Source organism: Salvia hispanica, chromosome 4, assembly GCF_023119035.1.
Source record: "Salvia hispanica cultivar TCC Black 2014 chromosome 4, UniMelb_Shisp_WGS_1.0, whole genome shotgun sequence".
Classification (NCBI taxonomy): Eukaryota; Viridiplantae; Streptophyta; class Magnoliopsida; order Lamiales; family Lamiaceae; genus Salvia; species Salvia hispanica.
This window is the reverse complement of record NC_062968.1, coordinates 2,716,903-2,730,813: the sequence shown is the minus strand read 5'-3', so window position 1 is coordinate 2,730,813 and position 13,911 is coordinate 2,716,903. Positions and strand designations below refer to the sequence as shown.

Sequence of the window (13,911 nt, the reverse complement as noted above, 5' to 3'; positions counted from 1 at the left end):
GCTTAAAATGAAACTGATTTAAGAGTATTATTGTGATGCCCTTTCTGGCAATTTTTGAAATAACTTACTACTTGTATCCTTCGTACATGTTCGACGCTCATTAATCATTATTTCTGTAAACGTCATTCATGATCAAGTCCTAATAATAGAATAGAGTAGTTAATAAAATGATTATATCCTCTAAATCATTAATCCTCGTGGAAAATTATCTTGAATAAGCATGATATTGATTCACATGAATGTGGATTTCATATGTCATGTCCCACCAATTATTTCCTAATTAAGAGAATAAAGCTGAGTAATAATAGCTGCACCTATTAAATTACCACATTGAATTTATAACGGCCCCTTTTGCATGATGCATTAAAAATAGTATTGGTCGTATTTATTTTCGTGAACTACATTTAACAAGCTTGTCACGGCCTATTGTATTTTAGCCTGGCTAGCAAGGTCCACAAATAAATACTCATATCTTTCATTTGTGGCCAAAAACTTCCCCACTTCGATTCTTTTTGTCATAAATTCTACACCCAGTCTCAAAATTAACTAACTCTATAAAATAGTGTGAATCAAAATATTTTTGTTTTTCAAAAAGTCATTCTTGAAAATAATAACTCCCCTCAAACATATCATTAGTTCCCTCGTTGAGTATGCAAGTTACTAATTATTGGTCCTATGCAAACATTCATAAATAAATTGATGAACACATTTAGGATGTTTGTTTTGCAAGATTATATCTGAGATTAAATTTATAGTCTGTTTGATTCATGAGATTCACCCCTACAATTCAATCCTAGATGGATAATCATGGGATAATTAGTCATAGCTAACCTCCTATGACTAAATTAATCTCACAATTCAATCCTAGATTGTATCTTGTACTGTATTGTTTTATCTTAGAAACTGAACGCCACCTAATGATTATATTAGAGACACATGGTTCTTTTCTCTTTGATGTAAAGAAATAGAGTCTTAAATTCTTAATTTGGTTATAGTCCAAAAAAGTGTCGGCCTCGCCAACCTAATACGTATGACAATATTAGAGCACTCCCAATGGTCCGGCTAAAAACTCTCTTATTTCTCCCTAACTCCTGCCACATCAGCGCCACATCAGCACCAAAATTTATCCCCAGTTTTTAGCCAACTTTTAGCCAACTGCTCCAATGGTTTCTCCCTTATTTCTCCCTTATTTCTCCCTAACTTAACATTTCATTTTTACATCATTACTAATTTAATTGTTTTATTTTTGTATATAATAAAGCTAGCTAATTTATAAGACAAGACAAATAATAGTAATAAAGTTCGTTGTATTAAACACGAGTAAAAAATTACAACGACGAAAATTAAAAAAAAAATAGGGGGGGGGGGGGGGGGGAAATTATTTTAAATTAATTATTAAATTTTAAATTTATAGGGGGGAAAATTAAAAAAAAAAAAAAAAACTATTTTTATCGCCGGATTATCGCCCACAGTGGTCGGCGATAATCCGGCGAATTTTCGGGAGTTGGCGTTAATTCGGTAGAATTAACGCCGAATTATCGCCGAATTCTCCCCAACGCCCGGCGATAATCCGGCGATAATCGGCGATTTTTCGCCGGATTTAACGCCGACCCATTGGGAGTGCTCTTAACCCCAAACCTATTCAACATTATTTTATACATCTAAATTACACCTTCCTTTCTCAATTAACTTGTCGGTAGTATTTTCGTGATAACATTTAATATATAAAATGCTAATGCATCACCATTTTTAAATGATATTGAATCTGAGTAGCACTTGGAATTTTTGACACCAAAACCTAACATAAAAACACACGAAATTAATGAATTTTAGTCAAATTTTTATTGTGCAAATTGAGTAATTTTTATCATAACTTGTGTCAAGTGTCAACCCATATTATAAATTCATCCACTAACGATAATTTCTGACCTTAATTTGAAATATACATTTTGACAGCACAGTAATGCTTAATGGGGAAAAGAAGTTATTCTGACAGCTAATGTGAGCAATTAACAGCGGAAGCATTATCTGTACTGTACTTGAAAGATAAAAACCCACACCACACACACACACACTCACACTCACTCACCTTTCCTCTTTCTCTGCTTCGCAATCTCCGCCGACAATGCAGCTCCTCCTCCTCGCCGCCGCAGCGGTCCTCTCCCTCTCCCTCCTCCTCCCCTCCCCCGCCGCCGCCCACAACATCACCCGCATTCTCGACAAAGACCCCGCCTTCTCCACCTTCAACCACTACCTCACCGTCACCCAGCTCGCCCCCGAGATCAACCGCCGCGAGACCATCACCGTCTGCGCCGTCGACAACTCCGCCATGTCCGACCTCCTCTCCAAGCACCTCTCCCTCGGCGCCATCAAAAACGTCCTCTCCCTCCACGTCCTCCTCGACTACTTCGACGCCAAGAAGCTCCACCAGATCACCGACGGCACCGCCCTCGCCGCCACCATGTTCCAGGCCACCGGCGCCGCCACCGGCTCCGCCGGCTTCGTCAACATCACCGACCTCAAGGGCGGCAAAGTCGGCTTCTCCCCGCAGGACAACGCCGGCGACGTCTCCGCCACTTTCGTCAAATCAATCGACGCCATCCCCTACAACATCTCCGTCATCCAGATCTCGTCCATTCTCCCCTCCCCCGAGGCCGAGGCCCCCGCCCCCGCCCCCAGCCAGATCAACATCACCGCGCTCATGTCCAAGCACGGCTGCAAAATCTTCGCCGAGACGCTCCTCGCCAATCCGGCGGAGAAGACATTCGAGGACAATGTGGAGAGCGGATTGACCGTCTTCTGCCCCGGCGACGACGCGATGAAGGCATTTTCCCCCAAATTCAAAAACCTAACCGCCGCGGGGAAGCAATCGCTCCTCGAATACCACGGCATCCCGATCTACCAATCCATCCCCGGCCTCAAATCGAGCAACGGAATCACCAACACTCTCGCCACCGACGGCGCCAGCAAGTTCAGCTTCGACGTCAAAAACGACGGATCTGACGTCACGATCTTCACGAAGCTCGTCACGGCGAAGATCGTCAACACGCTGGTGGATGAGCAGCCGCTCGCGATCTACCAGGTGAACAAGGTGTTGCTGCCGGAGGAGCTGTTTAAAGGAGCTCTGTCGCCTTCTCCGGCGCCGGCGCCGGGTCCGGAGGCCGATGCGGAGTCGCCGAAGTCGTCGAAGAAGAAGCACAAGTCGCCGCCTGCGCCGCCGGAGGCGCCGTCTGATTCTCCGGCGGATGCTCCGGATGGAGATGTGGCGGATCAGTCGACTAACGGCGGCGCTAGATTTAACGGCGGAGGATTCGTTGCCGTGATTTTGAGTCTCGGGTTTGCATTTCTTCAGCTGTAGATTTGTCTTATTTTTCTGAATTTTTGCTGTTTTGTTGTTTGTTTGTATTTTACTCTTATTTTTGTTTATTTTTATTTGAGATATTATTGAGCCTTTGATGGCCATTTAATTTATTTGGATTTTTGGATTTTTGGATTGGTGTTTCCTGTTTAGATTGTTTATTGTTTTAGAATTGGATTGGTCATTGTATTTACTACATTTAATTAAGTTATTAATAAAACTATAATTAAAGTATAACCTGTAATTATATGAGTGAAACCGGAAAGCAATTCAAAATTTTATAAGTTTATAGTATACCTTACACATTTTTTGCTGGTTTGTCTAAAAAATATTAGGCAGTTTCAACAAAACAAAGACTGTTTATTTATCAATTTCATTTTAATTTGTAAACATTAGAAATATATATTAGTTTTAATGTATCAATATATTTATCATTTCTTTCAAGAGATTCACTATAGTGAGCATCCACCTTTTGGTGGACAACTTTTTTTTTTTATCTATAGCCTCATTTTATTTGTCCACAGCCACAAAAAAAAGTGTTCGCAGCAATAGTGGACACTTTTTGGTGGACAAATTTCACTTTATTTTATTTGTTTTATATTTTAGTTCAATTACAATTAAAATTATCGGACTATAAATAATTAGAGAACGAGATAATAATAAAATTAAAAAGTTCGATGAGACCAAATATTCGTTGTATTCATGGATACCGAAAAATTACACAACGAACATTTAAAAAAAAAACATACAAAGCCCCTATAGTGGTTGCTCTAATATCACAAATTGATACTACTACTATAAACAATTCCTGAGGCAGATTCACCAAAACAAAGACTGTTTTCACTTTGTTACATAATACTGCTAATATTTAACAAAAATTACTAATTAATAGTTTAAAAAGATGGCATGAACCACAAAAATAAAATAAAAGTACTAGGAAGCAAATATTCAGAAAAGAGAAAGATAAGAGAAAATAGTAAAAAAAACATGAGTTTTGTTAATTAAGATAGTCATCTAAATTGTGGAGCGTAAATCACGGGATTATTTGTTTTTTTTTTCTTCGTACAAATAGAAAATGAATTGTTCTAGTTTTTGAGGGGATGACTTGCCCTTTTATTTCACATGCCATTCCATTATTGAGTATGCAACCATTTTTAGAGTGGCACATGCTTTAACTACATGAGGAATAGTGCTCCCCATCCTGGATAGTTAAATATTTCCAAGTTTGAATGCTCATCATGATACCAACATTACAATATTTTGTTAAACGTATCATTAGTTCTAATTTCTAAAGTTGGGCATGGTGTCGGTTCCGGTTCACTGTGACCAACCTTTAAAATTTTTATTCTTTTATATAAAAGAGTAAACTATATGAATGGTACCTCATTTTTCATTTTCGCATGTAAATGGTACCTGATCTTTATTTTATACCGCTTTTGGTACCTATAAATTATAGTACATTTTTGGTAGGATGCAATTTTCTTCCTAAAATACCCTCTAAACAAATACATTTTCTCATTTATGTCATAGAGGATATTTTAGGCAAACATAAAATTAGTACCAAAAGTGATATTATAATATCTTCTACCATTCTCCTCACTCTTTATATTATTATTTTGATATTATAAATTAATAATTAATTTATTTTAATATCATTCATATATAGTTAATTATAATTATAATTATAGTTATAATTATATTTTATTATTACAAATATATTATTGTTATAATACTGAAACTAGTAGTATTTAATAAATAATTATAGTATAATTATATAAATTATGAATCATATAATAGTATTATGTAATAATAATAATAATAATAATAATAATAATAATTGTGAATTGTATTCATAATGATATAACGAGTTGAATATTTTTAGTTAGATGTTTCAATCTTAAAATGAGTCTAAAGTAATTTACTAAAAAATATTCAATTGATTTAATTATTTTAAATAATTAATTTAACTAGGCATTTTATTCTTGATTTATATTATGAATGCAATTGATATGTATGTGAAAAAAACTAAAAGGAAAGAAGAAAAAGAAAATAAAAGAATAAAGAAGAAGAAGAAACATAAACTAAGGAGAAAAAAAGAGAGAAGGAAGAAAGATAAAATACAGAAAAAATGAAGAAAAAAAAGAATGAAGAAGAAACTAAAAAAGAAATAAGAAAGGAAGAAAAAATAATCACATATTTGGTTACTAGGAGTATTTAATTGAAATTTCCAAAAATATCCTCCATAACAAAAAAATCACATGTTTGATACCTAGGGTTATTTTTGTCACGAGGTACCAAAAACGATATAAAATAAAGATCAGGTACCATTTATGTGCGAAAATGAAAGATCAGATACCATTTATGTAGTTCACACTGTATAAAAAATGAGTCAAAGGAGTCTCGTGTAAAACAGTCCTGATGAAATACCATACTATTGGATGCACAAAATTGTACATGAGAGGCTTTTTTTACACAAATAAAATCGTAAAGCGGATTGGAATTGTGATTATGAAATAGAGATGATTATGAAGTAGAAATAATTAGTTAGAAACTGGGAGGGTGAGAAGCTCGTTTACATAGAGATAGCTGGGATTCTGACTGAGGAATGATGTAGTGGGACGTGGTGTGAAGCCAGTGTAACCCTTTTCGAGTTTAGCTAGGCATATATCCGCAGCATACTTGAACACATAGTGCTGCTCCGCGAAAGGCTGTGCTGCGTATTCAGCAATGGGCATCCACTGCATATAACATGAGATAGATTAATGTAATAGGTTTCGATCTTCGTGTATTTGATGATCTTGATTCATTCGTTTAACTCATACCTGTGCTCCATCAATTTCAGACTCTTGTATTTGGATCTCAAACGATAGAGGCTTGAGCGTGCACAGAAAAAATAAGTCTGACTTCTGGTAGAAGGTCTTGTGCATTTGCCTGAACGCTAGCACATCGATGAATTCTGAATCAACCTGCAATGTAGCAACGTCTGTCGTCAGACAAGGTGGGTAAGAGCAGACACACAACTGTATTTATTTATTCATCAGTTAACAATTGCTTACTCCGGTTTCCTCTTTTACTTCTCTTGTTGCTCCTACAATGATATCCTCTCCCTGGACATGTAAAAGCAATGTACTTGTTGAAGCGTTTTGATTTTTCAAATGAAACTTTATTTAAAACACAAACCTCCTCGACCATTCCGGTGGGTATCTTCCAGATGCCGGTGCCTTTAAATCTGCCATGCTTTTCCAGAACAACGAGCAACTGTGCAAGATGAGTGACAACAGGTAAGAAAGAGAAGAACTTTAGGGTTCTGTACAATATCATTTCGATAAATTGCAAATTTTGCCTGTAAATATTAATTTGAAGTTACATTAAGAATATTAAGTTGATTGGAGACCAGAGCACATGCTTTATACAGCAACAATACCAACAGCAATGAAATCTAAACATAACAAACAAGGGATATAACTTCCTAAGAACAGTGGGAAAAATGGAAACATGAATGATTTTGGTATGAAGGCCTTTTCCTGTGATGAATGGATAATATCTTCCAAATTTGCTTGGTTGCTCCTCAGAATCCATTTAACTATTTGAAGTTTTGAACAACTACACCGAATAAAATATGTGCCAAATCCACAAAGATGTTATAATATTGCAAGAAGTTTCTTATGATCCTCTCAGTCAATTGTCCAAGCCAATCCAAATTTCTATAATAGAGTATTTAACACAAGCAGTTCACTTCATATACGTATGATGGACCGAGATAAGCAAATATACATAAAAGATATGGAAAACACCTCTCTTTTGTCATTCAAGACAATAGCACCAATGCGGAGTCGGTGCGTTGCATTTGCTGGAATGGTACTAGGAGTTTCATGAATCCATTTTACAAGCATCAAATAGTGAGGCTCAGCATGGTGATACACAAATCCTTCCTGCAATGTTATAAATTGGTGTGTTAGATCAAACTCATAGGTCAAGATTGGTGGTGCATCCATGCACATGGCAAAACATTGAAGATACAAGTCTTGAGTTGCTCTAGACTAACCAACTTTTTATGCTGGCGCCTAACTAGATTTAAAAAGTGAAAGAGGACCCAAAAACTTCAAAGTCCTAGGTGAGAAGGAAACTACCTTGACTGCAGCTTCAGCAAGAGCCACAAGTTTAATTGGTATTTTGATCCAGACTCCCTTCTTCCCCTACGTAAATTTATTACATATTGTGAACATAAATATGGTATTTTATTAATACAACATATTGAACTATCTATGAAGTCGACAGTCCAGAAAGCAGTTAAGAATTTTATTCCAACTATATCGGGTACCAACTAAGTGCATAGCCATTTATGAATGGCATTCTCCATGCTCGTTAAACAACAATTATATTCGTACAAACAAATTTCAGATTCTGTTAGATTATACTATGATGTAAAAGATGAAAAGTAGAGATGTATTTCTGGAAGGATATACTCAATCAACACACACATAATGGACCCTTGACCTCAGACAATCTGACTTGGACTCGCTAGTTGGTCAATATAAATTTTCAAAAGTGACAGTTGGTCAGTCAACAGATCAATCAAGAAGGACCAAGTCCTTCCAAGAATAATATGTCTGGACTTCAGGTATTTACGCGTCAACAATGAAACTAAGAAAAACTCCAAGCTTCAATGGTAACTAGACAAAGCTTTTTATGTATGAAGTGAATTCTGGCTCTTACAGTAATCTGGACTTCTCACCAAAACACAGTTTTGCATAACATGATTATACAATACGTGAGATCAACAGCACAAGTGAGCAACGCCACCCATCTGTCATGGATTAGGATGCAAAAACAAAAAAGCATAACAAACATGAGACTGCAAAATCTTGTTTCAATCAAAGAAATATATGATTCAGATCCTTTAGTTTTGAAGTTCTGTGAAGATCACTTCACTGATCCAAAAGATGGAAACGGCAGGAATTGATATTTCATAGTATTAAATTGATGAGAAGCAAGGTTTCCATTTAGCAGATTTTGAATCATATGAAAAGCAAGTAACAGTTGCTTAGGCATCATGATCATGTTAAATCAGTGATCTCAAAGCATGGGTGCAAAATTACCTGCAGTTTCCACTGTGAAAGTGAACTTTTGAGAAGCAGAGCAAACTCAATGGGATCCATGGGATCCTTCAACTCCACTATGATACCTCCGTGTTCGTCTTCGCATGAAGGGAGCACGGGGGCATCTTCCGTTCCCTTTTCAGAATTCTCTTGGTCCATTATGCCACAAGCAACCTGAATTTAAGAAGCAACATCAATCTTAGTCACAGCTGCACATATAAATGGTGTTATCAAAGCTTGAATATACAAGTAGGATAATCACAGAGATGAAAATTAAAATACTATCAGAGATAATTTTCTCAAATTCTCTGCATCAAATCAATCACAGAGCTTTAGTAACTCAAAATTAATTTTCAATGGCACATAAGCAAGCATATTCACGAACGAATTCAAATTAATGCTACGTCGATTAAAATACTGAAATTCACCAAATTACACTGTTGTATCGCAAGTAACAGATGTTCGAACCTATCTAGACATCAGATTCCCACTCATAAACAGTTGCAGCAGCATAAATTAATTCAGGAAAAATCGAAACAAATTGAAAGCGGAATAGCAAATATGAATGATAAAATCGAATAGAATTCGCATTAACACACCATTGAGAGAAGAAGCTAGAGCAGTGGAAATGGTGGTGCAGCAAGGTAGAGGCGCAATTTATAGTAGAAGGTAGGCGTCACTGCAGCGAGAGGAGCGTGACGCGGAGCATAGAGGTCAAGTGCGAATGGATCGACTCCACCATGTTGATATGATTGGGTAAAGCTTGGCGTAGCGGCAACGAGCCCGTATTTGGGCTTTTATCCGGGCCGTGGGCCCGATCCATACTCGAGTGCTTCAGTGATTGAGTGTGTTAGTGCGGCGGCGTTGCGTTTGGAGTTTAACCTATCATCGCCACTACCTGCCGCGCACTAATCGAATTGAAGTGCGACTCGGACTCCATTGATGGGTCCACAACAGCACTTGAGCACCACTTGAATCAATCCCTGCTTCTCATCTTCGTCTATTACGTTGCGATATTATGTTGCAATATTATGTTGCGATTTTTACAATTGTGCGACGTGTGCGACGCGGACGATGCATCGTCCGCCCCTTAGTCCGCCACTGTAGCAATCCGTCCTAAGCACACTCCTTAGTCTGCGGACTATACACACATTTTTGCATAGTCTGACCTATAGTCCACCCCATTGCAGGGGGCGGACTATGCACACATTTTTCATTTTTATTTTTATTTTTTTTGTATTTTCTTCTATATATATCACCAATTTTTTTTTACTTCATTTCACACCTTTCACTCCACTTTCTTCTCCATCTCAATTTCTCTCTAAATTCAATAATGAATTCCGACGATTTCCATATTTGCAAGCATAAAATATAAAAAATAAAAAATAAATACTGACAATAGGATATGCCTTTAATTTGTGGTGGGTCTATCACTTATGTTTGTGAGTGTGTATTAGGAGATGGATCAGGATTTCCCGTAGGTGATCTTCTCCGAATCGTCGGGACAAAATCAGCCATTTATCTTTATTAACATTAGACAAATTAAAATGAAAATATTAAGTTGCTCAAATAAATAATAGAAAAAGATTTATTTCTAAGGTGGAAAACAATATTTCAGTTTTATTTTACAATAGAATATGAATGTAATGTGTAGGGGTGGGTCGATACGATATATCGTATCGAAAACGTTGTATCGTGTATCGTATCGAAAATATCGATATGAAAGAATTTCATATCGTTATCGTATCGAAAGTTTCGATATATCGAATTTCGATATATCGAACTTTCGATATAAAAAAATTTCATATCGTTATCGTATCGATATTTCGATATATCGTACCGAAATTCGATATATCGTTAAATATCGATATATATCGAAAATTTCGATATATATCGATATATATTGAAAATAAAATATCGATATATATCGAAAATATCGATATATCGAAAATTTTCGATATATATCGTATTTTCGATATAAAACGATATATCGCGATATAAGGAAATTCAGATCGTTATCGTATCGAAAACTTACCGATATCGTATCGTATCGAAAATTATGATATATCGAAAATTCGATAATTTTTCGATATTTTTCAATACGATACGAGCGATATATCATTTTTTCGATATTTTTCCCCAGCCCTAGTAATGTGTTAGTGGGAATATGAAGTAGTATAACAAAGTACATATAAAATAGAATACTGAAAAATATTTGGCTTTTTGTTAGGCCTAATTACTAAAAATTCGTTAGTTTTGAGTTATATTTCAACTTAGATTTGAAATGTTCGTGAATCTAATCTCTATCAATTAAAATGACCCTAGATAAATACGTTCAATGATCCAAACATTATAATATTAGATAATGCAAAGGGGCAATCTTATATTCAATTAACTTTAGTATATAAGTTGGATCCAATGCACTGAATTTACGTAGTACTATAAAAGAACGATCAAAATGTGAAAACAAAAATTTGTATAGATCAGTTACGTGAAGATCAGAAAGTGAAGTAGTTGTACAATGACAAAAAAAGGGCTTGTACATTGCATACATACATCCAACGTCATTACTTCGTGACATCTTATGATTTGTTATCATAATAGGTCTTGTAGCCATTACCTAACCTATCTCATAATAACGCATTATTTTTTGTTGCTTTAATTATATGCCTCTAATTTTAATTGTGTGTTTTATGGCCCAGAGAAACTCATTTTAAAGTCTATGTTTTAACCTAGAAAATTAACTGTTAAAATTCTACTATATACGCCCGGGGAAATTCCTGTTTGTGGTTGAAACACAGACCTGCATTTTACCAAGATTGCAATATTCACTAGTTGTTATAACTTCTCTTGTCATAAATCCATACAACTGTGATGTATCATCCTAACTGATAAGATATCCTAAGCACAAATAAGTCACGACGAAGGAAGTATAAACTATTGTAGAATCTATTCTCAAAAAACAATATACTCCATACATCTATACACAGTTCACAACTCTATTCATATGGAGCTTTCAACTCTGTGCTGCATGCTAACATATGTCACTTTCCTCGTTTTAGTTGTAAAACTAATCATTGTTGTGTATGAACTTTTGAAGGGGTACAGGTTTTAATGCACAATTGGTAAAGTAAGAGAGAAAGTGATTGAAGTATTGTTAATGTCCCACCTCGTTAGAGAGAGAAAAGGTTTCCTAAAATAGAAAATTTCTAATTTTAAAGGATGGACCAAAATGAAAATAGTTTCTTTTGGCCTCAGGCATGCATCCAGCTTCCTCAAATATCTGTGAGCAAGTTTTCCCACCCGATCCTGGGACCGGAAGGCTATATACATCCATCCAAACCTGAGGAATATGTGTGATTTAGAAACAAAATATTTAATGTTTTGACGTTTTACCTTTGGTCTGTTTAGAAAACATGTGTAATTTAGAAAAGCATACCTTCTGCGTAGCTGGAACTAGGAAGGTTGGGACTTTGACCTTTTTACCCTGTGAATCAGTAAATATGTGTAAGTTCGAGCAAGTTTTTGCATCCCAACTACGATTTTCTGAGAGAGAACATATGCTTATAATCGACTGATATGATACTTTTCACAAACCGTAACATTCACTGGTAAAAGGTCCACACATACTTATCACACATAAACTTTAAGTGCATAAAGAAATAGAGCACCTCCAGTACTAGCATGCACTAAATTAGGAAGGTTTTAGACGGCATCAGATTTTGAGTTTACATAGAAGATACTCCCTCCGTCCGCCATTAGAAGTCCCATTCATTGGCGGCACGGGTTTTAAGAAAATGTTAAGAAAAGTGGGTGGAAAAAGGTTAGTGGAATAGAGTCCCACTTGTATATATTAGTTTTAAATGGTATGTGAGTGGAATGAGTTAGGTGAAGGTGGGACCCTATTACTATTTATGGTAAAAATGAACCGGGACTCTTATTCGCGGACGGACTAAAATGGAAAAACGGGACTCCTATTCACGGACGGAGGGAGTACATAACAAGCTTCTCATGATTTGAGATCACAAAAAGGGACAGTACTAAAACAATACGGTACTATTTAGCTACTTACCGAAGCAAGAAATACTTTAGCAGCAGCCATGAAATCTTCTGTTTTCCCACCAGTACAAGATCCAATATATACCTTGTCAATTTTCACATCTTTGCATTCTCGAGCTAAAGCACGATTGTCAGGAGAATGAGGCTGATATTCATAAATTTTATGTCAGTGTATAAAAGATGTAGGGTAAAACAGGAGGATTCCCTCTATAAAAAAAACACAATAGACAAAAACATTTAAAGAACTAGCCTAAAATCTTTGGGCTAATCGATACTCCCGACACAGAACTACACATCAAAATTATCAGCAAGTATTACAGATGTGTCTCATTCCACCTAAAATTCTCAGAATTTGTTGAGTTAGAATAGATTTGTGGATCAAGCCGGCTGATCCATTTCAGATTTAACAAATTGGTGTTCCGAAAATATACATCTTTCATGGCTCAATTGACCTAATGGACAGTAAAAAATACCTTTGCAAAGAATAGTAATCATTTAAGTATTCAATTACTTCAAAAAATCATAAAACTTAAGTTTGATGATTGTAATTAATTTCATTAAACACTTCAGAAGATTAAAAAAAGATTGAATCATTTCGACAAATTTTACCTCTTGCTAGCATCATGATTCATAAAACCAAAAACTGTTTACTAGAGAAGGGGGAAGAAAAGACTGTGCAAGCACTTGACATGTCAAGTCATTAGCTCTGAAAAATGGACAAATTGTAATACATATGTTCTCATTTCTAGCAGATTTCAACTCAAGGAAACATGAACCAGCGTGTATATGTATTATTCATATATTCGCAATGATTGGTTAGTTGTATGCAATTTGTGAGCCCTGTGTGTTTTGGTTCAGACACATACTACAGTCACAGAATATATCTCCTAAAACTAACCTCAAGGTACTTGTAAGTGGTACTATCAGCAGGGACGACACCATTCTTTCCCCCAGCTTCAACTACCATGCTGCACAGAGTCATTCTTTCTTCCATCTTCAGGAAAAAGTAAATTTCAAGTTGCATGAAGAACAAATTAAAGGAAATTCAGGATATTACCCTCAAGAGCCTATATGCATTTACTGAAGTAGTTAGATGCACTTACGGTCAAACTTTCAACAGTAGAACCAACAAATTCCATTGCTTTGTATGTCGCGCCAGCAACTGAAATTTCACCAATAATCTACAAAATACACAACACATGAATCGATATGTTGCCTTTTGATATTCGTGTTACCAAATAATTCTAAGCTCGCATGTACTTACTTGCAGAATTAAATCTTTTGCGAGTAGATAGTCGGGCATTTCACCATCCATTACAAATCTTAAAGTTGGGGGCACCTGAAATGCACTTGCAAGAATTACTCACCGATTCATACGTTCATCAAGAAGTGTCT

General features: G+C 36.0%; 2 protein-coding genes and 1 pseudogene across 4 annotated transcripts; 1 reads left to right on the top strand and 2 right to left on the bottom strand.

Annotated features, from left to right (window-relative positions):
- Positions 1-2,060: 2,060 nt before the first annotated feature.
- Positions 2,061-3,467, top strand: LOC125223926 (fasciclin-like arabinogalactan protein 1). The gene has a single exon (XM_048127236.1). The coding sequence runs from the start codon at positions 2,126-2,128 to the stop codon at positions 3,356-3,358; it is 1,233 nt and encodes a 410-aa protein (XP_047983193.1). The 5' UTR covers positions 2,061-2,125; the 3' UTR covers positions 3,359-3,467.
- Positions 3,468-5,763: 2,296 nt separating this feature from the next.
- LOC125217601 (nudix hydrolase 2-like) lies at positions 5,764-9,462 on the bottom strand. 3 transcript variants are annotated; one of them, XM_048119120.1, is made up of 8 exons: positions 9,057-9,455; positions 8,458-8,631; positions 7,489-7,554; positions 7,153-7,290; positions 6,539-6,616; positions 6,415-6,465; positions 6,181-6,324; positions 5,764-6,096 (listed from the first exon to the last, which is right to left on the bottom strand). In XM_048119120.1, the coding sequence occupies exons 1-8, from the start codon at positions 9,057-9,059 to the stop codon at positions 5,899-5,901; spliced, it is 852 nt and encodes a 283-aa protein (XP_047975077.1). In that variant the 5' UTR covers positions 9,060-9,455; the 3' UTR covers positions 5,764-5,898. The 3 variants fall into 3 exon arrangements, with proteins under 3 accessions (XP_047975077.1, XP_047975079.1, XP_047975080.1); XM_048119122.1 differs by lacking the exon at positions 7,489-7,554 and having other exon boundaries at positions 9,057-9,456; XM_048119123.1 differs by lacking the exon at positions 5,764-6,096 and having other exon boundaries at positions 6,175-6,324; positions 9,057-9,462.
- A 1,753-nt stretch (positions 9,463-11,215) lies between these two features.
- LOC125217771 overlaps positions 11,216-13,911 on the bottom strand; it is a 4,582-nt pseudogene continuing 1,886 nt past the window's right edge.